The sequence below is a fragment of the Heteronotia binoei genome, chromosome 12 (genome assembly GCF_032191835.1).
Source record: "Heteronotia binoei isolate CCM8104 ecotype False Entrance Well chromosome 12, APGP_CSIRO_Hbin_v1, whole genome shotgun sequence".
NCBI classification, from domain to species: domain Eukaryota; kingdom Metazoa; phylum Chordata; class Lepidosauria; order Squamata; family Gekkonidae; genus Heteronotia; species Heteronotia binoei.
Window position 1 is genome coordinate 79,908,709 of NC_083234.1, and position 22,494 is coordinate 79,931,202.

At 48.8% G+C, this 22,494-nt stretch overlaps 1 protein-coding gene across 1 annotated transcript in view; it reads right to left on the minus strand.

The window, feature by feature from the left end:
- VAV2 (vav guanine nucleotide exchange factor 2) overlaps window positions 1-21,621 on the minus strand; it is a 282,288-nt gene extending 260,667 nt beyond the window's left edge. Inside the window, exon 1 of the mRNA XM_060250995.1 lies at window positions 21,394-21,621. Within this exon, the coding sequence (XP_060106978.1) occupies window positions 21,394-21,597 (204 nt within the window). The 5' untranslated portion in view covers window positions 21,598-21,621. The remainder of the gene's footprint in view (window positions 1-21,393) is intronic.
- Between the last annotated feature and the right edge of the window lie 873 nt (window positions 21,622-22,494).

The window sequence follows — 22,494 nt, forward strand, 5'->3', positions numbered from 1 at the left end:
GCCTGCCTGCCACAACAGTGCTTTGAAATGATCGGCGCAAGCAAGGGATGCCTGGAGGCCACAGGAAGCAGGGACCAACCATATTAGCTGAAGCAGACGGTCCCTCAAATTCCATCCTTTGGGCCCAACTTAAAAGGGATGCGAGCCAGAAGGCCAAGGAAGCTCCCACACACCAGCCGCCTTGCTCACAGCGGGGCTGCTTCTGCCACCAGGAACCCACCACCTGCCCGAGTGCAGCACACACAACAGCAGTTTAAGTAAGGTGCTGAGCCTGTGCAGGATCACACAGATGGGGGGGGGGGGGCCTGTCCGCCATCATCAGTTTCAAATTGGGTCTCAACTGCTCCTGACAGAGAGAGAAGGCAGCCTGTATGAATCATGGCTCTCGGCCTGCTTCCAAAAGCAAGAAATGTGCCAAGAATAGTGACTCAAACAGAAATATACAGGGCTGGGCTCCTCTAGAGGCAAGCAAAATTTGTCCTTCCACCCTCCAAGTCAGGGGTCAATCCACCTTGCCCTCACAGACACCACGGTGCCCCAGGCTCCTCTCCTGATGTCTGGCCAGGGGGCAGAGCTAGGGGGGAACTGCTCCAGAACTTCTGCTTGGCTGTGCAGATTCAAGAAACGTGGCTTTGGCCACAGCATAAGGATCTTCACTGAAAGACGGAAGGTAAGCTGTGTGTATGCAAGGAAATATTTTTTTAAATAATGTGTTTATTTAACTTCTGCCTGAAATGTTGAAGAGCTACTATTAGAGTTATGCATGACCTCAATCTCTGACATTTTGCTGTTGGCTCCACCTCCCGTGGCAGCCTTTCAAGGACTGCACCCACCATCCCAAGTCAGCAGTTCAAAGGTATCTGCTGCTGGCTCAAAAAGTGGGGGGGGGGGTCCTCTGCTCTAAGCAACCTCCTCAAGGATGCCTCAGCTACCAGCTGGGCGAAGCTCTAGATCTGAGGTGTCAAAACGTAAGGCTGGAGGGATGGAACTGGCTAGCCCAGGGCTCCTATCCATCCCATAAGCAACTAATGCGAGGGAGCGAAAAGGAGGCTGCTCAGGGAAAGGAGGGAACAGGAGTCACTCCGATTGCGGTTTCAGCATGGTGGAACAACCTCACCTGCAGCAGTCGAGCAGAACCCCTGGCACATCCAACTGGCCTCAACTAGCCCCAGACTGGTGGAGCAGGATCTATTACAATTCCACAGAGCTTGTAAGACAGAGCCTTCAGCTGAGGCAACTGGACATCCATACCTCCATCTTTGGCCTTTCTTGCTATCAGCTCTGCTAGTACCCCCCCCCAACACCCCCCAGAGAGGTTTCACCAGCTGGTCAACAACTTCGTTTTTTGTCAAACCTTCCTTAACAGTTTGAATTTTAAATCTGACCATTGTTTTTATCCATTGTGATATCACATGATATGTAAGGGAGGGTGCGATATAATTTTTTAAAAAAATTAAAATAAAACAAAAAATAATTGTAGAACACTCTGAACAGAAACCATACAAAAGTTTCAGAGAGATATTTAATTCTCTAAGGTCTAGTATCAGTCGTTTCCCACCATCCTGGTCCATCAAAAAAACATTCCAGCCAAGGGTGTTTAACCCATTTATTGTGAGAGCCAGATCTGACATAAATGAGACCTTGTCAGGCTGGGCCAGGTGGGTCATAAAATGTAATACCAGGTAGCACAGATATAAACTTTATAAAGGGGACAGACAAACGCACTGAAAGATTTTTTTACTTAAAATAAGACATGCTTAAAACATTAGCACGCTTGCAGTATTTTGTTTAACAGTCTCTGATAAATGACACTTCTTGCTCTGAATTATTGCATCAAAAAGTGGAGACAATGTCTGCGCTGTAGCAATCCTGAGTATGCTGTTCAGGTGTGCATCTGTAAATTGCAAACCTACTTTTGATTTATTGACATTCATTAAAGAAATCTCATGGTCAATGCTTTGATCCTAAGACCCAGAGGAAAGCATGAAATGACTAGTCAAGAACATATGAAGGCACTATGGCATAGACTGAGGGCTGTGTTTATCTACAAAACTGTAGTCTTCCCTAGAAAAATAACTTTAGCTCCTAGGAGGCAGTGCAAGAGCAAAAAGACAGCCATGTATAGTGGTCAGTACCAGCCTACTACCCAGGAAGTCTAAGTTCAAAATCCCCAACCAAAGGAAATCAAAGGAAATGTGCTGGGTAAACTTGTTCTGGACACACAGTCTAATCCTGGCTTGTTGTTACTCCTCTTCTAAACTGTTTGCACGCTTTCAATGTTGAGAAAGACTGGATCATGAGAGCATGAATAAAAGGTGAGTAAAACTCAGTTGCACCCATAACAAGCCCAAGAGAACACACACACACTCTCTATGTCTCTCTGTAGCAAGGCAAAAACTCATACCTTGACTAAAACATTGCTGGTCTTAAAGCTGCTTTCTTTGTATCTCTCCCATGCAATGCAGTGAACTGGGCAAAGGAAGCTCGCTCTTTTTCCCTTCTTCCCAGAGACGAGGAGGGGAACAGCCTCAGCCACTAGAAGGAAGAGAGGTTGGCTCTGCGGTGTGATTGGTTGAGAGCCTGACAAACTTAACCACACAGCAGAGGTGCAGAGCCCAGCTCCTTCATTGGCTGAGGCTCCTCTTGCCTTTGGGAAGAGGTAGGGGGAGGAAGGAAAGAGTGAGGATCGGCTGCTCTGCTTGGCTGCCTCCTCATAGGAGAGAAAGAAAAAATGGCAACTGAAAGAAGCAGGTGAGGGAGAAGGAAGCAGACGATGGCTGCTTGCAGGCGGGGCTGATTGGAGCCCTTTGGAGGCTGCACGTTTGACATCCCTGATGCAGGGTCCTGTTGGAAGTGTAAAGAACCAGAAGGAACTTTTTACCACAGGTGGTAGACCTGCAAAAAAGCAAGAAAATTTTGGGAAAATATACATGCAGAGATTCAGAAAAAAATTTAAATTAATTTTGAAATGAAACCAGAAGTTATTGAAAATTCTTCTAGAAAGAACTGAAAGAACACTTAATGAACTATTTAGATAGAACATGCTTACTGCAGCCAGAACAATATGGGCAACCAAACAGAAAGCTGAGGAGTGCCCAAACAATGAAAACTGGGGAGATAAAATGGCATAATGGCCAAACTAACCAGAAGACCAACAAATTAAAAAAAATGGGGAAATTATTATGCTTTTTGTAAGAGACGATGAAAAATAAATTATTTGGATTAGCTATTGAAATGCTCTCGTCAATTTTAGCTATCAGTATAAACATGGTTTAAGCATGAATATAACTGCACTATGGCAATCAAGGTTGTTATAGATAATATTATAATCATATAAATATAAGTACTTTTTGAAATAATGCTGCAATTTCTGAAATGATGACATATATGAGACCATAAGAGCTAATTATTATCTTATTTTATTGTTAACCTTTTTCATTTTAGAAATGTTCTTTAAAAATACTTTCTGATTTAAGTTTGACTTTGATAACTAGTAACACTAGGTTCTATTAGAACATATAATGAAATAATTAATGATAACAATTAATGGCAACAAATGTCAGTATACTAAAAATACAGTAAGAGTTATTCAGCAGTGGGATGAGCTTCCAAGGGAGTTCCTGCTGGACAGACACTGCTCAGGGATGCTCTCGGCTGACCCTGCATGGAGCCGGAGGTTGGGCTAGATGGCTGGATGGCCCCTTCCTGCTCTAGGATAGTATGAAGAAACTACTGAATATTATGTATCCTAAATGTCTGTTCAATGCTCTTTACTTATTTTGATGTTTTTGTCCTTGTGGTGAATAAGCAATAGAACAATATAATATACTTATAGCTCCCCTTTATCCTTTTTTCTGTTCTGTACCCCTATTTTAATTAATATTTTTTTAAACGTTATGAGGAAAAAATGGTTTCAGTTCTGTTTTTGCTCCCAGTGTGGTGAGAAGGGGTAAAAGTAGAAGGCCCCTAGAATTCTACTGAATTTAACAGAGTGGCACATTGTTTCATTCCTGTTCCTCATCTCCTGGGAATAGACTTCCCCCCTGCAACTGCCCAACAACAAATTATGTTCAGGGAGTGTGACCAGTTCCCTTGAGGAATTTTTTGTAAGGCTGTTATTGGAAAAGAGATAATGCCACAGAAGCAGGGCTCAGGAAGGCCAACAGAAAAGCAGAACGGTTCAGAACCCACGAAGTGCATGCATGCATTTGTCAATGCTAATGTGATTTCTGGTTTCCAAAAAGTAGCCAACCAGCAATTTGTTCAAAGAAATTATTTCCATTAGCTTCTACTGCCATTGTATAAACCTCTGCTGTTCAGAATGCTATGTACTGTTCCAGTCATATTATTTTAACAATGGTATTACAGAGCCTAAAAAGAAGAACAGGGGCTGGGAGATGGGGAGTTCTGTTTTGCTACTTTGGGGGAGAGATTATGACTGGAGGGAGAGAAGCCAAGACAGAAAGAGATTGACAGGCATTCTGAATGGCGAGTGGGGACTCGGGAGCAGAGCACAAGGTCTTCCCTCCCTCTCTTCACGCAACAGAACTTACTTCGGAGGCCTCACAAAAGAAAAGTTATTCTTCACACAAGGCTTGAAGTGACAGGATTCATGGCCACCAGAGGAATTGAGGATCCCCAGCTCTGGTCACTCTCAGAAGTGCAGTTGACAGAGGAGAGGTCTCTCTAGAGCCTCCAGCTGTGAAACCAAAGGCCCCTCTGGTCCAGAAGTTGCCAGCCAGATGCTTCTGGGAAGCGCTTGAAGGAGGTAACAGCCCTCCTCATTCCCCACCTGCACCCCCCTCCAGATGCTGACTGGCCTCCCCATCTGTGCACAGATGCTCCTGTGACCAATTCCCAGTTGAAGAAAAAGCCTCCTGTTTCTAGCACAGGCAGGCAGCACCCCATTCAATCAAAGGTGGGGTTCCATAAAAATGAACGGTTACCTGCTTTGGAGGCATTTTACCCCCTCTTCCAAGGACAGATTAAATGCCATGTTTTAAACATAAACCAGCATAATTACTTCTGGGAAGAGAAAATAATTCCTTGGCACCGAGATGCCAGAATGGTAATTGCTCCGATGACAGCATATAGGTAAGGACGAGACAATGCCCCGTCAGCAGGAGGCAAAGAAAGTAATTCGCAGCATCACCTTATTGTGCTGAGAAGAGCAAACAGCCCTCCCAGGATTCAAAATGGCGGCCCCTGAAGGAAGGAGAGAAAGGAACTGGGACAGTTTAATTCCACCTCTTCAGAAGCTGGCACTCTTCCCAATTTAGGCTTGATGAAAATGCCATCAGCCCAGATTTCTCAGAATACCTTTTGAGAAGCAGAAGCCATATCTCTGGGAGCAAGAAAAAGGTTCAAACTTGTACTAAAACGTTTATGCACCACTCTTTTGACACGACAGAGGAAGAGAAAGACACCTGAATTCACAAGAGCAATGAACAAAGTCAGTGAGCAATGCAAAGCTACACCACCAAACCATCACACAGATAAGAACACTGGTTGAGAGGAGGGAAGCTGAAACCACCATGGACTGTTTTCCTTAACCACAGCAAAGCGTTATGTCTGAAGACCACAAGTGTGGCATGAAACCACACTGAAAGCATGGCAAGAGTACAGCTGAAGCCACTTCTCACCAGACCAACCACAAAGTCCCAAGCTGATTGAGTGGAGATTTCCCCACATGCCCACTCTGGGAGCAAGACTTTGCCTGGATCCCAGTAGGTCTGGGATCTCCATCCAGGTAAAGGAACAAACACAGCTGTGTACCATGTCTGCACGGGATGGTCTTGGCCTGGCCACATCCTCTCTCAAACTGAGTAGCTGTTTAACACTGGCTGCAAGTCCTAAGAATGCTTTTCTGGGAGTAAGCTCCATTGACTAAATGAGACTGACTTCTGAGGAGGCTCCCTAAATCACTTGTAACAGCCTAGTACAACCTAACCCTCTTCACCCCCATAGCTTGAGGCCATGTGGCTCACCCACAGAACAGCAAGTGGCACAAGCATCAAGAAATGTGTGGCACTCAGCCCAGCACCCCTGGGCTTGGCCGCAGCATACTGGCTTGTCTTCCCCAGTTTGGTGTAGTAGTTAATAAGTGCAGGGACTCTTATCTGGAAGAACTGGGTTTCTCCCAGATAAGAGAACCACTCCTCCACTTGCAGCTGCTGGAATGGCCCTGCGTCAGCCATAGCTCTCGAAGGAGTTATCCTTGAAAGGGCAGAGCTCTCTCAGTCCCATCTACCTCACAAGGTGTTTGTTGTGGGGGAGGAAGGTAAAGGAGATTGTGAGCCACTCTGGGACTCTGAGATTCAGAGTGAAAGGCAGAATATAAATCCAATATCATCATCTTCTCTCTTCCCCATGCTGCACTGCTTCTGCCCACCCACCAGCTCAAAAGACTGCCTTGGGCATGGGGAGGGTCTGCAACACCCACAGGCACCAGAGAAGCCCTCTCCCACTCCTTCAGCCCAAGGCAGCTGGCCACCAAGGGGGAGGCTGAAAAAGAGCCCTTTGGGTGGGGGGAAGGGAGTTCATGCAACACACACTTTTTGTGCCAACCACCTTTTTCATCCTCTTGGGCTGCTGCCATTTCAGTACCATCTTTGCCCCCCTGCCTCAGCAAGTGAAAAGGATGATCCAATCAGATGTCAGGAATCTTCACAGTGCCCACAGGACAGCCCCACAAAGGCTGGAGGTCACAGGAGGGAGCCCTGCAGGATCAGGCCAGTGAGAGCTCCCCTAGCCCAGCAGGCCCCCCAGGAAGCCCTCCAGCAGCAAGGGCACAGCTGCTCCCCCTCCCAACTGGTACCCTCTGGACATGGAGGTTCCATCGCACCACTGTGGATGAACAGGCATTGATGTGGGGCTGTCTTCTATGAGCTTTAACGTTATCCCTGTGTCCTGTGGTAGTGAATGCCTCAAGTCAAATACTCTTTGTCTGTCCTGAATTTATTGCCTGTCAGCTTCACTGGGTGCCCCAAACTGTACAATTTTGGAATAGAAAGGGGGGGGAAGTCTGTCTTCTTCCTCATCTTTTTTCTAACCTTAAACACCTTTACTCCTCACCTTGCATGGGAGGTGCAGCAACCCCAATTCATTCTGCTGACCCTTTCTTTACCTCTTCTGGCTCTAAGTTCCCCTTTCCAGAGATGGGGCAACCAAGCCGATTAGACCTGCAGAAATCCTTACTGCAAATGAGGACAATGCAACTGCCCCAGGAGTGACCCCAGTGGATTGGGACCATTCGGACTCTGAGTTTATAGCACAGAATCATAGAATTAAAAAAGCAGCTCTCCATCAGTGAGGGCAAGTGAAGCGCAACATGACAAACAGGCACCCTGGAAAGGAGTAAAACATCACCCTTAATGAAAATGGCACCCTGCAAATGATCTCAGGCACCTTCCCACTGGGCTGAGAGAGAGAACCTGCCCCCTCCCCCAACACCACCACCCCGAGGACTCAGTTCCGAAACAGAGAGCCGGGAGCCTCACTCCAACAAGCCAGACACTGCGCTTCAGACACTCTACCAAAATTCCTAGGGAAGAGTCATGCCCAGAAGAAGGGGGTTGCAACCCAAGAAGGTCAGCCGCAAAAGACAGTGGAGTCATTCAAAGCACAACAGTCTGGCCAGCCCTCCACCAGCCCCTCCCCCCGGTCACTTTTAAGAACACACACAAACACAACATGGGACCTGGTGTTATGCAGCTGGGTCGCCCCACATCCCTCACATTCAGAATGCGCTTATCTCATAAAGGAAAACATCCCCTCCCCCCCCCCAAGTATATTTTTCACAAAGAAAAAATCCTGATGCCAAGGAACAACTAGAATCTCCCTTCTGGGGATGGGGGGATGCAAAAAACATCTAGTTAAACATTCTGCTTCTGGGTCCCACCAGAAGCTTTGGGAGGTTCACCGATAAAGCACTTCAAATGAGTCTCAAGCAGCCCATGAAGGCGATGGCTTCCCCACTGTCCACATTTCAGGCCCAGAGGGGCACAGTGCCCCTGGATATGGAGGTTCCATTCTTAGCTACAATGGCTAACAGCCTCTCCTCCAGTTCAGAATGTCTTCTTTTAAAAGGAAAAAAAAGCTATTTAAGGTCACCATCATCACCAAGCCTTGAGATGAAGAATCCTCAAATCAGTTTGATGTTCCATGATAACCCAGTTCCTTACCTTTGTCCCCACTTCAGGGACAGCTGGAAAATCCCCACAAGAAGAAAGGCTCCACTGCTAGTTTATACTTTTTAAAAGTCATTTGGGGAGCCCCCAGTGTCCAGCGGCTGGAGCACTGAATCCAGCTGCCCCCAACACGCAACTGGGAGAGAGAGGACACCCAGGATCCCGCCCCTCCCACTCTGCCAGTCATGACCTTGGCAAAAAAAAGCCTTGAAGCAACAAGCCAAGAACCAGCTGGGAGGGAGGGGGTTAAGATGGCTTGGCTCCGGCATCAAGAATTTCACCTCCTCTTGCAGGCCGGTGTCAGACACACAGAGCAACATTATACTTCCTGTTGCACATTTCAGGAAGGGCTGCCAGTTTGGATCCCAGTTAAAGTTCATGAAGGGACTGGAGAGAGTTCTTAGCTGCCTGCTTTGGACAAGCGGGACACAGAAGTATGCTCTAAGCCATCCACCCCCGCAGTAGCCTCAGCTCAATAAGCGCACTGTAGAACTTCCACCGACTTGCTTTGGTTTTTAAAAAGAGAACTGAAGCACAGGACTCCTCCAACCAAGCATTTTCATTCCCATAAGCCACCAGCCTGATGTCCAATGGGAAGCTCCCCTGGGGTCAGTCATGAGTATATACTGCCCTTGTCCACAGAGGCTCCATTTAACTATTATGATAACAGTCCTTGATCTCTCTTTCTCTCTCTCTCTCTCTTCCTCTGACTTTTTGGTAAGTCGCTTCAGCTTGCTGCAGTGATTACCAGAAGTTCATTAATCCTTGCATAAACCAACTTCCCTTATAGCCAGGCCTGAACTTTTCAGCCTTCAACAGGTAACCATGAACAGGAGTCTTAGTAGAAAGAAAATTCCACCTCATCTCTGTTCACCATAACCTACTATCATGTTCCCCCTTAGTCATCTTTTTTCTAAATGAATTTTTGTGAAGGCATGGCATTTTTCATTTCTTCATAAGGAAAGATTATCGCTTATTTTAACTGCCCTCCCCAGCCCCCTGAGATCCTTTCTTTGATGGGCGGGGAGGGGGAGGATGGACAAAGCAGGAGATAATGATTGTGATTATTTTCTTCAAGCTATGAGCCGGCTCTGCTTCCTCTTCCCCTTTCTCCCCCTCCCCATCTTCCCTTCCCCAGCATCTCTCTCTCTCTCCCTCTGGCACATTTCCTTTTATACACTGGGTATTTTGAACCTAAGCCTCCCAGTAATAGGCTGACCACTATGCATTGCTGTCTCTCTAGTATTGCACTGCCTCATAGGAGTTGTAGTTATTTGTCTGGGAAAGACTCTAGTTTTGTAAACAAACACTCCAGTTTAGTTTTGTCGATTCCCCCCCTCCAGGTAGCATGGGAGCATCAACAGGGGGCTAGGCTGGATGGCCCAGCCTAGCCCCATCTTCTCAGATCTCAAAAGCTAAGCAAGGCTGGCTCTGGCCAGTACTGGATGGGAGACTTTCAAGGAAGTCCAGGGTCACTATTGAGAAGATGGCAACAGTAAACCAAATCGGAACCTCTCTTGCCTTGAAAACCCCAAAGGGCGGCCATAAGTCAGCTGTGACCTGACGGCACTTCCCACCACCACCTGCTGAAGGCCCCGCTCAGGTGAGCAGAGGAGTCATGAAAGAAGACAGCAGAGGTGAGGCTTCAGGACTATGCAGGGATCTGCGCAGGGCAGTCACAGCACCTGCAACTGCTCCCAGGAGCTGATGGGCAGCCAGTGGCCAACCACGGAACAGATGAGATGCGCATGCTCTATCTAACCAGGCCTGATTTTGCTGAATCTCAGAAGCAGGGCTCTGCCTGTGCTCCATGGAAATGTTTGTGGGGGTTCTTTTGGTGGGGTTAAGTTATGATAGTGGGAAGTGTGGGGACAACAGCTGAGGAAATCTCAACAGGCAGACAGGTGGCTGGACAAGGCTTCCAGTGGCCAACAGAGGCAGAATAAGTTACACAAGAGGGAGCAAGAGACCAAAAATGGAGAGTCCCTAGCTACTATTTTCTACCCCATTTTGATCTACGTGCTGGGCTAACATACTCCAGAGCAGGGGTGTCGAACTCATTTGTTATGAGGGCCAGATCTGACATAAATGAGGCCATGTTGGGCCAGGCCATGTTGGGCTGGGCCAAAATTAGGTAGCAGAGATATAATTTTTATAAAGAACACAGACAAACAAATATATATTTTTTAAAAACTTAGAACATGCTTAAAACGTTAGCACTCATTGGTCTTAAAGATGCTTTCTTTGTATTTCTTCCATGGGATCCAGGGAACTGGGCAAAGAAAGCTCTGGCTCTTTCCTTCCTTCCCCAGGGGACCAGGAGGGGGAGGAGCCTCAGCCAATAGAAAGAAGAGAGGCTGAGCTCAGTAGCTCTGGTGTGCAATTGAGAGAGCCTGGCAAAGCAAGCTACTCCTCCCCCCTTTCCAAAGGAAGAGCCCCAGTCAATAAAGAAAATAGAGATTTGCTCTGTAGCTCCTGGGCAATTGAGCAAACCTGGCAAAGCAAGCTGTTATGCAAAAGAAAGCAGGATGTAGGGAGAAGGAAGTAGATGACAGCCAGTAGCTTGGAGGCCTGATAGGTGCCCTCTGGGGGCGTGATTCGGCCCCCAAACTGCATGTTTGACACCCCTGTTCCAGAGGCTAAAGAAGACCTTATTCACCTCCCCACCCCCTGCAACACTCTTCTGAGATACAAGATACCTGTTTGCAACAAAAAGGACTAGAAGCACCCACCCACCCAAATGAATGCCAAGATTCTCAGAGGCCTGAAGTATCCTCAGGTACCATGACACCCAACCTCTTTCCTGCAAACTCACAGCACATCCCCAGCCAAGGTCCAATCTGCTGTCACTGAAGTGCACAGCTGTGTCAAGCAGCAATTTCTGCCTTCCACTGGCACATGAAGTCTGGCCTGAGGATCCGGACCGAGAGGAGACCACCATACTTAGGATATACAGAGCTTGCAAACTGGTTCTGCAGCTCCAGTTCTCAGCCAGGAGCAACACACAGCTGGGTTACTGAAAGCTGCCAGCAACCAGCAGCAAGCGAGGGAAAAGGGAGAGAGGAAGGGAGGAAGTGTCCCAAAATGTCGCAAAGCATGGACTTTTGACCAGCAAGCAATGCTACTATCCCTCAGACCATTCTGCTGCCAGGCCAGTTGGAAACAGGGCAGTCAACTATTACACACAGCAAGAGCACTCACTAAAGTTCCGAGGCACACCTACTGTGAGTTAAAACTGCAGGCAAGAAGGCTGACTCTAAGAGTGCATCAGAGGCATCCAAGCCCATGTTGTTACATGGATCACTGAACCGGGCAAACTGCCCAACTGAAAGGAGCTGAGAGGAGAACAGTGATGCAGGTGAAAGGGTGTTTTGTAAGCAGTGGTCTCCAAGGGCAAGTGGGGCGGGACACGTGGTAGTGTTTAATGATCCAATCACACCCCGTGTAGAAATGCCACTGAATCCTCTGCCCAGAGTCGGCCGTTCTGAACCTTCAACATCTCTCCAGGGTCAGTCCCAGAGGCAACCCTGTCGGTCGGTCTGCAACAGAGCAGCTGGCCTTGAGTCCAGGAGCCCCTGACTGGAGCCCAACAGCAAGAGTCCCCGGTGGGGGGGGTGAGCTCTTGGGAGTCACAGCTCCCTTGGTCCTGTGCTACTGGTCTCAATGTCAAGCACTGAGGCAGGTGCCCCTTCAAGCCCTCACATTCCTCTCTCTAAGCACAGGAGGAAACGTCCTCCCCCAAGGAAGAAGCCAGGCTCAGAGCAGAGCACAGAAGCCAGCCCTGGCTAGGCTGTGCAGCCACCTCCCTGGCTCAGGCAGAGCTTCCACTGACAATGTGCTTTGCAGGGTTCAGTCCAAGTTCTCTGGCAGGGCATACACTGGGAATCACTGGAGCCTGCTTTGGGCAAAAAGCAACGCTAGCCAGAGAAGCAGAACCACTGAGACTGGGCCAGCACAGGACACCAGAAGAAGATCCATCCATTGTCAAAATACCTCCCTGACTGCAGAAAGCTAGTACGTCAGGCAGAAAAATTAAATCAGACATCTTCAAAGAGGATGTTTCAGCTGGAAGAAAACCATTTATGGGAGCTGCTTGCAGTCCATCCCCTAGGTTGGGGCCAGAGTTAGTGCTGCAGAGACCCTTGGGTGAGCGGTCGCCTTTCACTGTAACAGAGGAATGCCCTTCCTGTTCTCTCTGCTATGGTCCAGCAGTTGAGTGCAACTTTTGTTCTGTGATATTTTGGATGGTCTTGACAAAGAGAACGATGTGACTTTTGCAACTTGTCTGTGGACTCAGGTAGCTCCCTGTAACTCTTGTCTATTTGAAGAATGGTGTTTGCAATTGGTGGTTAACATGGGGAAGGTTTCACCACGCAGAATCCCAGGAAAGCTGTACCATGCTTCTTGGTGAACACAGAAATCAGCTCATCCTTTGCTCTCACTGTGGAGCACTTTGGAGGGCATGCACCCCCCCCCCCACTGCCCCCAGCTTCAGTAAGAATAGGTTGTAGCTTCCCATTTCAGAACTTACTTCTACGGCTCTATACCCCCATCCCAGCTCATATGGGATTTCCAGTGCCACACTGATCTGCAAAAGGCGGAGAGAGAAAGATTCCCAACAAAATCAGCTCCAACAGAGCCATGCAAATCTGCTTGCACTGCAATTAACACCACAATCTGTTTATGACATTTTGAATAAATCACTCTTTTCTGAAGGCAAAGCTGTTAAAGACAGCAAATATAATTAAAGTGGAGGAAGAGTGGAAAAGGGGGAGGGATTAACTTTCTTGTTTAAAAAACCTCTTGCAGGAGAGGGCAGGTGCAGGGAGACCACATGGCTCCCTCAGCCCTGCAGCCTGCATCCCCCCCCACCCACCCCCACACACAGCCAGCTTCTCCCCCCCCCCCCCTCGTGTCCTCTGCCTACACATGGCCTGGATGCCAGACTGCACACAAGCAAACAGAGAGGGAGCAGACAGGAACCAAAACAACTACAGCCGAGGAAGCATATTTTTAATGCTCCCATACCTTCTAATGAAGAATCTGTGAAAGCAGAATATCTCAAGGAACAAGCTGAGGGACAACCTCTTTTCGTAAAAGAAAATCTGTGTTCTAAGAGGTTACAAAATATAGCATATATCATCATATTACTATAGTTCTGTTACGTGAAAAATATATGGGAAAGGAAAGGTCCCCTGTGCAAGCACCAGTTGTTTCCGACTCTGGGGTGGCGTTGCTTTCACAACGCTTTCACGGCAGACGTTTTACGGGTGGTTTGCCATTGCCTTCCCCAGTCATCTGCACTTTCCCCCCCAGCAAGCTGGGGACTCATTTTACTGACCTCGGAAGGATGGAAGGCTGAGTCAACCTTTGGCTGGCTACCTGAATCCAGCTTCCGCCAGAATCGAACTCAAGTCGTGAGCAGAGAGTTCAGACCTCAGTACTGCTGCTTTACCACTCTGCGCCACGGGGCCGCTGAATGCTAAAAGGAAAAGTCCCCTGTGCAAGCACCAGTCGTTTCTGACTCTGGGGTGACGTTGCTCTCACAATGTTTTCACAGCAGACTTTTTACGGGGTGGTTTGCCATTGCCTTCCCCAGTCTTTTACACTTTCCCCCCAGCAAGCTGGGGACTCATTTTACAGACCTCAGAAAAATAGAAGGCTGAGTCAGCCTTGGGCTGGCTACCTGAATCCAGCTTCCGCCAGAATCGAACTCAGGTCGTGAGCAGAGAGTTCAGACCTCAGTACTGCAGTACCGCTGCTTTACCACTCTGTGCCACGGGGCCACTGTGAAAAATATATGAGAAACACACAAATGATATATGACTCAAATCCCCCTAATGACAAATTTCAAATAACATTAAATTAGGACTCCTCCTATTTGTATTGAACGAAGCATGGGAAGTGAAAGTCCAGGCAAACTGTAGAAGTCACTTGCGAAGAAGTGGAGGGTCTGGTCCAAGAAGAAAGATGACAGCTTCCGAATATGAATCAGGACCTTGATGAGTAAAACTTTGGTTTGGAGTGAAATTACTTCCTGAAGAAGGGTTTGATCCTGAAATGTCTGACTTATCTGGAAGTTGCATTGGTTGTTACATTTTGATCTGCAGTCTTTCTTCTTGTTATTTGAAATTTGTCATTATGGGGATTTGAGTCAATGTATCATTGTTTGTGTGTTTCTCATATATTTTTCATGTAATAGAAATATAGTAATATTGTATGGAATATTTTGTAGTGTCTTAGAACACAGATTTTCTTTTAATTGGTTGAGGTAGAACCTCTTGCATCAGTGTACTGGTTTTTACTTGCTGAGTAGTTTGGTTTTAAAAAGCACAAGAGAATACTGAAATGTGGCCTCCTCCACCAGAATTTGGCAGTGGTACAGTCCACTTGACCACCTCGTCTTCAATCACTTGCCCTTTTAGTTTGCAAGCTGCCAATATTCAACAAACTGATCTGACTTGGAGACATGCAAGCCCTTCACAAACATTCACATACTGCCTAAACAACACACTTATATTTCTTTAATACAGGATGAAAACAGCATACACACAACTTCAATTTTCTCCTGTCTTGCAGGTTGGTAAAAACTAAGATGCATGTGCTAAAGTAACAGAATATGGCAGTTTGCAGCTTTCTCTTTAGCAGTGACTATATTTGCAAATTTTGCTTGTAGTAAACTAAGCATTTATATTGCTTCATAAATATGTCATACTGCACAATTTTATGCGCTGAAGCTATAAATTATGCATTTCTATGGCCTCTAGACAGAGACGGTGCTGGTCGCTCTTACAGATGACCTCTGGGGACACCTGGATTGAGGTGGATCAGCTGTTGTTACTTGATATGACAGCAGCATTCAATATGGCTGATTATGATCTTGTGACCCATCACTTCGCCAATTTGGAATTACTTGGGATAGCCTTACAGTGGCTGGCCTCTTCTTCACTGTCAGGGACTGAGGGTGGCACACAGGGAAAGAATCTCACTGTTACCCTTTGGTAATCTCACTGTTACCCTTTCGTATGCAATTCTTTCCCATATGGCAGGGGTGGCCAACAGCAGCTCTCCAGATGTTTTTGCCTACAACTCCCATCAGCCCCAGCCATTGGCCATGCTGGTTGGGGCTGATGGGAGTTGTAGGCAAAAAACATCTGGAGAGCTACCGTTGGCCACCTCTGCCATATGTTATTTAACATCTCTATGCACCCCCTCACCCAGTTGGTCTGGAGTTTTGGGCTAGGTTACCATCAATATGCTCTAAGGCTGTGGCTGGGTGGTTAAAACAGAGTCAACTGAAATTAAATCCATCAAAGACAGAGGTCCTTTGCCTGAGCCAAGGGGGTGTGGGAATGAGGATCCAGCTCCCAGCTCTTGATGGGTTGCTGTTGATACCAGGCCTGACACTGAAGAGTCTGGGCATGATTTTGGATGCCTTGTTATCTATGGAGGCCCAAATCAAAACGTAGCCAGATGGGCATTCTTCCATCTCTCCCAGATCAGGCAACTGGCTCCCTATCTCTCTCCCCCTTACTTAGCTGCAGTGACCCATGCAGCGGCCATCTCCAGGCTGGACTACTTCAATTCACTCTACACAGGGCTACTCTTAAGTCTGATCTGGCCCATAATGCAGTGGTGTGTATTCTGCCAGGAGCACCATTAAGAGCACACATACATCTGGTGCACTAACAGCTGCACTGGCTTCCAGACGAATAGCGGGTCAATTTCAAGGTTCTGGTTTTGACCTTTAAAGCCCTCTGCAGTCTGAGACCAACATACCTTCAGAACCACCTCTCCCATTATGTCCCCAGAAGAGCACTGCTGACGGTGCCCACCCCCTTCTTGGCTCTGGCACCAGCCTGGTGGAACACTCTTCCCGCACTCTTCCTTCAGGTTCTTTGGCCTCCCCCTCCCTGCATTGCCAGCTTTGCTTGTTGTGTGCAGCCTGTTTTGTCACCCATCTGTACACTTGTGGGGAATCTATATGGGAGCAACCAGATATGGAATAATAGTTGACACCAGGGCTTTTTTTGTAGAGAAAGCCCAGCAGCGATCATTTGCATATGAGGCACCAAGCCAGCCGGAACGGCGTTCCTGCTCAGAAAAAGCCCTGGTTGATGCCATAAATGGCTGTTGTTATCTATTGATGCTTTTATTGCTGTCAATGCTTGGTTTGACGTTTTAGAAGCTGGGTTTTTAAAAGGGTTCTTTTCTTATGTTCAAAATAAGAAAAAGAGCAAGGACATAGTAGGCCCATTGCGAGGACAGGAAAGTGAAACTGTAACAGGTGAGGAACGGAGGACAGAACTGCTCCATTCCGACTTCTCTTCTCTTGTGAGGGAAACGGTGCTCAACATGGCAAAAGCAGAGCATATAATGAGGGTAGGGAATTGCAACCTAGGATCAGCATATCAGGGCTTTTTCTGAGCAAGAACACACAGGAACGCAGCTCTGGCTGACTTGGGGTCATGGGGTGTGGCCTAATATACAAATGAGTTCCTGCTGGGCTTTTTCCACAAAAAGCCCTGTGTAAAACAATGGTGACATCAAGCGTGTGGCCTAATATGCAAATAAGTTCCTCCTTGGCTTTTTCTGCAAAAAAGGCCCTGGGGGTACTGCAAACACACCTAGTTCCTTTAAATGAAACTAACTCCTCAGGGCCAGATGAACGGCATTCAAAGGTACTAAAAGAACTTGTGGATGTAATTTCTGAGCCTCTGGCTATTATTTTTGAGAATTTTTAGAGAACAGGAGAAGTGCCAGAAGATTGGAGGCGGGCGAATGTTGTCCCCATCTTCAAGAAGGGGGAAAAGGAGGATCTGGGTAACTACCAACCTGTCAGCTTGACGTCTATACCTGGAAAAGTTTTAGAACAAATCATCAGTCAGTCAGTCCTGGGACATTTTGAAAGGACGGCTGTGATTACTAAGAGCCAGCATGGGTTTCTCAAGAACAAGTCATGTAAACCTAACCTGATCTCTTTTTTTGAGAAAGTGACTACCTTATTGGATCAGGGGAATACCTTGATTTCAGTAAGGTTTTTGATAAGGTTCCACATACTATCCTTGTTGACAAGTTGGTAAAATGTGGTTTGGATCCTATTACCGTTAGGTGAATCTGTAACTGGTTGACAGATCGCACCCAAAGAGTGCTTGTGAATGGTTCCTCATCCTCTTGGAGAGGAGTGACAAGTGGAGTGCCTGAAGGATCTGTCCTGGGACCTGATTTGTTCAACATCTTTATAAATGACATGGATGAAGGAATAGAGGGAATGCTTATTAAATTTGCAGATGATACTAAATTAGGAGGGGTTGCAAATACAATAGAAATCAGAAAGAGGATACAAGGTGATCTTGACAGGCTGGGAAACTGGGCTGAAACCAATGAAATGAATTTTAACAGGGATAAATGTAAAGTTCTGCATTTAGGTAGGAAAAATCCAATGCATAGCTATAGGATGGGGCAGACTTGTCCTGACAATAATCTGTGCGAAAAGGATCTAGGGGTCTTAGTGGACCATACACTGAACATGAGTCAACAGTGTGATGCAGTAACTAAAAAGGCGAATGCAATTTTGGGCTGTATTAACGGAAGTATAGTGTCCAGATAAGAAGCCCCATGGCGCAGAGTGGTAAGCTGCAGTACTGCAGTCCAAGCTCTGCTCAGAACCTGAGTTTGATCCCGGCAGAAAATGGGTTCAGGTAGCCGGCTCAAAGTTGACTCGGCCTTCTAAGGCCAGTAAAATGAGTACCCAGCTTGCTGGAAGTAAAGTGTAGATGACTGGGGAAAGCAATGGCAAACCACCCCGTAAAAAGTCTGCCATGAAAACGTTGTGATGCAACATCACCCCAGAGTTGGAAATGATTGGTGCTTGCACAGGGGACTACTTTTACCTTTAGTGTCCAGATCATATGAAGTGATGGTATCACTTTGTTCTGCTCTGGTAATACCTCACCTGGAGTATTGTGTTCCATTTTGGGTACCACATTTCAAGAAGGATATAGACAAGCTGGAATGGGTCCAGAGGAGGGTGATGAAGACAGTGAGGGGTCTGGAGGCCAAGTCCTATGAGGAAAAGTTGAAGGAGCTGGGCATGTTTAGCCTGGAGAAGCAGTGGCTGAGAGGTGATATAGTCACCATCTTCAAGTACTTGAAGGTCTGTCCTATAGAGGATGGTGCAGAATTGTTTTCTGTCACCCCAGAAGGTAGGACCAGAACCAAACTGAAATTAAATCAGAAAAGTTTCCAGCTCAACATTAGGAAGAACTTCCTGACAATTAGAGTCGTTCCTCAGTGGAACAGGCTTCCTCAGGCTGTGGTGGGCTCTCCTTCCTTGGGGTTTTTTAAACAAAGGCTGGATGGCCATCTAACAGCAATGCTGATTCTGTGAACTTAGGGAGAGCTATTTGTGAATTTCCTGTATTGTGCAGGGGGTTGGACTAGATGTATTCATTAATTGGTGTAACTTGCCCTCAGCCTCTTTGTGGAGTAGGGTGTGCTAGAAGTCCAATTTTAACAACAACAATAAGAAGTAAAATGAGCTTAAATAAGTTTGATATTTACTGCATATATTTTGAATTTCCCCAAGACATCTGTGGGCTTTAGATGTGTGGAGGCTCCCTTGATCTAGGAACGCTGCCTGATTCTGTACCCCTTTGTCACAAAAGCCAGGGAACTCCCGGGATCTCACCGTGACTTGTAAGAGCTACAGAGTTCTTTCTGACTCTCTCACCCGAAGCCTTATGCAACTGAGAACCCTCTATCTACCAGCTGACACACAAAGAAAAGCAAGCACAGATGCAATTTATCAAGCCATCATCTGCTCAGTAGCTTGCATAGCAACTTATACACAGGGAAGCCTGCAAAGGTAGTGCCTACCCAGCTCAAAGCTGCCCAAAACGGACGGCGTTCCCTCAGAACTCCAAGCAAAACACAAAGCCACTCAGAGCAGATTCAATCACTTTGTTGATTTTGTAAAGTTCACAGCCTCCCTAGAGCAGAGCAGGGCAGATCCAGTGCCTGGTAAGTGTTGGGATTCTTCCCACAACTGCTGGGCTCAGGAGGCCTGAGTTGAATCCTGCAAAGCAGGTCTCTTCAGAGGCAGAACTCCCACCCCCACAGGATCCCCATTCCCAGAGAATACACTCTGACATCATCACTCTGTAAAACAAAACAGGCGGGCTGCAGAGATTTCACTTGTTCTTGTTCAAATGCATTTGTAAAGAGTTTGAATTCAACTGAATTCAGACCACACCTACCACACAAGACCAGCTACTCCCATCCAATCCCTACCAGTTTACAGTGCCAGCTTGAAGCACACATTACAGAAAACTTTGGCAAACGTGCTTCCATGCTCCACCGGAAGATCAACAGTGGTCCCGGGAAGCCAAGTGTGGCATTGAACACTTCAAAAATCACAGGCAGCTGGACTGCAGCATCTTTGGGAATGTCTGCAGCAGAGCCGATGCGGTGGATTGGGACTGTCCTCGTTCTGGTGCCTTCTGGTGCACATTACCAACAACCTTGGTCAAGTCACTCACTAGAATGGGACCACAGAGTGGAAATGAGGGGAAAGGGTTGGGGTCTTGTGGGGTGTACAGCCATCTCCTCTTTGGCCTCTGGTGAAACAGGTTCTGCATTGCTTTACAGACTTGTCCAACCTGTCTGACAGAGGACGTGTGGATGGAAAGCACAACACCAAAGTGTCTTGCAACTCGTCTCCAAGTCCCTTTGAGTGCATCTGCCTTCAGCATGCAAGCCTCCTGAGCACACGCACACACACACGTTGTCCCAAATTGCCTTTTTTGGCATGGCAGCATTCAGAGTCATTACTTCGAGGCACTTATCCTGAGGTTACAACCCACTTCCAGGGACAAGGGGGCCCAAGGACTTCTTGCCACTGTCCTCCCCTACCAACATCAGTTACCCAACCAGGAAGCTTCCACTGCTGAGTGGAGAGAAATCAGGCCATCCGTCTGGTGCTTGTGGCGCCTCCTGGGTGCTGGCCTGAACACGGGAAGCGTGGGGAGATGAAGCCCCAAATGCCAAGGCTGCTTGCTCCAGTCCCACTCAAGGCGGGGGGGGGGGGGTCTAGAACAAGGGTGGAAGTGAGCAGGTGAGGCGATGGCAGAGAGCCTGGAGGCAGGCGGGGCCCACATGGACACAGGCTAGGAATGGGGGAGCCCAGCTTCAACGCCCCGGGGTGACTTTGGAGCCAGCCACTCACAGGACTGTTCTAAGGATCAATCGGAAAGGAGGCAGGCAAGGAGGAACATGGACTTTGGGCTGAACACATCTGAGAACATGGGGGGAGAGGCTGAGGCACACTGACTGCTGACATGAAATTATTTGCCAAGTCCGTTAAACTTCCCCACCTGTACAAAGCGTGTTCAGCAGCCATATGCAGGGGGACACACAGCAGCTTTCCTGGACCCAGAACTCCAAACACCAACAAGCCAAGCCCTGAAGCTCCTTGAACCACAAGGTACTCTGCTGTGCAACTCCCACGGACAACCCAGGAAAGGCCCTGGCACACCATCCCAAGGCTCCAAATGCCTTGAGACCAGAGGCAAGAGGGGAGGGGGGGGGGGTTCCTGTGAGAGACCACCTTGGCTATTCCACTTCAAAAATCGGGTAGGCGTGTGCGCGCGCACACACACAAACCCCCTCCCCCCAGGGAGCTCTCAGCCACCACACTGCCCTTTGCAATGGTGTGGCCCTGAGAGAGTTCTTCCTCTTCGGTGGGATGTTGCCTCTAAGGTCTAACAGTCGCTAGGCAACGCAGCCCAACACTTCTGAGAAAAGCAGAGAATAACCCTCTGTGGAGAAGAAAAGAGGATCGCAAGAAAAAGGGAAACCGCAGGTGCCCCAAAGTTGCCTGGAAGGTCACAGCAAAGACCCCCCAGTCTGGGGGCCAGAGAGACCCAACTGCTGCAGGGCATGGCTGGGAGGGTCGGCACCTGAGACTCACGTGGAGGGAGCCCCGCAGAAGCCGCTGCTGCCAGTCCAGAGGCGAGTTGCCTGGGCACCAGGGCCCCCCAAGCAGGCTTTTCTGTGCAGCTGCTCGAAGGCACCACGTGCCACTCCAAGGGCCCCTGAAGGCTGCTGTGCTGCGGGAGGGGAGGGCCGGGGGCTCTCGGGCAAGCCGGCCTCCCTTGGCGGCCTTCCCGGCAGGGGTGTCGCGAGCAGCGCGGGCGGCGCCTACCTGGGACATCTGCGGCCTGAAGTTGATGTCCTTGAGGTCGACGGAGCCGGGCGCCAGGTGGTGCAGCAGCTGGCAGAGGAGGACGCCGTCGCGCAGCGCCTGGGCCAGCTCGAAGACCACGGCCGACGGCCACACCACGCGGTGGTTGCCCGGCAGCACCTTGCAGTCGATCAGCCAGCGCCCGCACTGCCGCCACTCCTCCATGGCGCCCGCCCGCCCGCCCGCTACTCCCCCGGCCCCATCGCCGGCCCCGGCCCCGGCACGGCCGCCCCTCCGCTCAGCTCCCCTCTGGCTCGGCAGCTGCGCGGCGCCCAACCCGCCCGAGAGCGAGAGAGAGAGCGAGAGAGAGACGGGGAGGGCGGGCCGGCCGGCGAGGGGGCGGGGCTCGCAGCGCCGCCCTCCCCTCCCCTCCCCTCCCCTCCCTGCCTTCCTTCCTGCTCCAGCTGCGCCTGGCCCGGCGGCCTGGGGGCGGAGGGGCTTCCTCGCCGGCCGGAAAAGGAAACCCCCGGGCTCGGACTAGCCCCCCCCCCCCCGGAGCCTGCATGGAAGGCGGGAGGCAGCAAGAAGGGAGCCAGCTGCACAGCCCAGAACCTCCCAGAAGCCAGGCTGCAGCAGGGCAGTGGCCCGTCCAGCCCAACTCCTTGTGGCACACAGGGGCCAACCCGCCCCCCTGCCCCAGACAGAGAGTTCCAACAACAGGCTGTGGCTAGGAGCCGCTGCTGGACTCTGCTCCAGATGTTGAGCCAATCCCCTCTTGAAGCTGCCGATGCCTGCAGCCGCCGCCGCCTCCTGCGGCAGTGAATCCCACCTGCTGATCCCCCTTCGGGTGAAGAAGGGCTTCCTTTTATCAGTTCTAACCCAACTGCTCAGCAATTTCATGGAGTGTCCACGAGTTCTCCTATTGTGAGAAAGAGGGGAAAGGACTTCTTTCTCTACCTCCTCTATCCCGTGCATAATCTTGTCAACCTCCATCATGTCACCCCTCAGCCGGTTTCTCCAAGCTAAAGAGCCCCAAGAGCTTTAACCTTTCTTCATAGGGAAGCTGCGGTCTTATGGGAGTAAGGCACTTGCCTCTGGATACTTGCACAGGAGTAAGCTTCT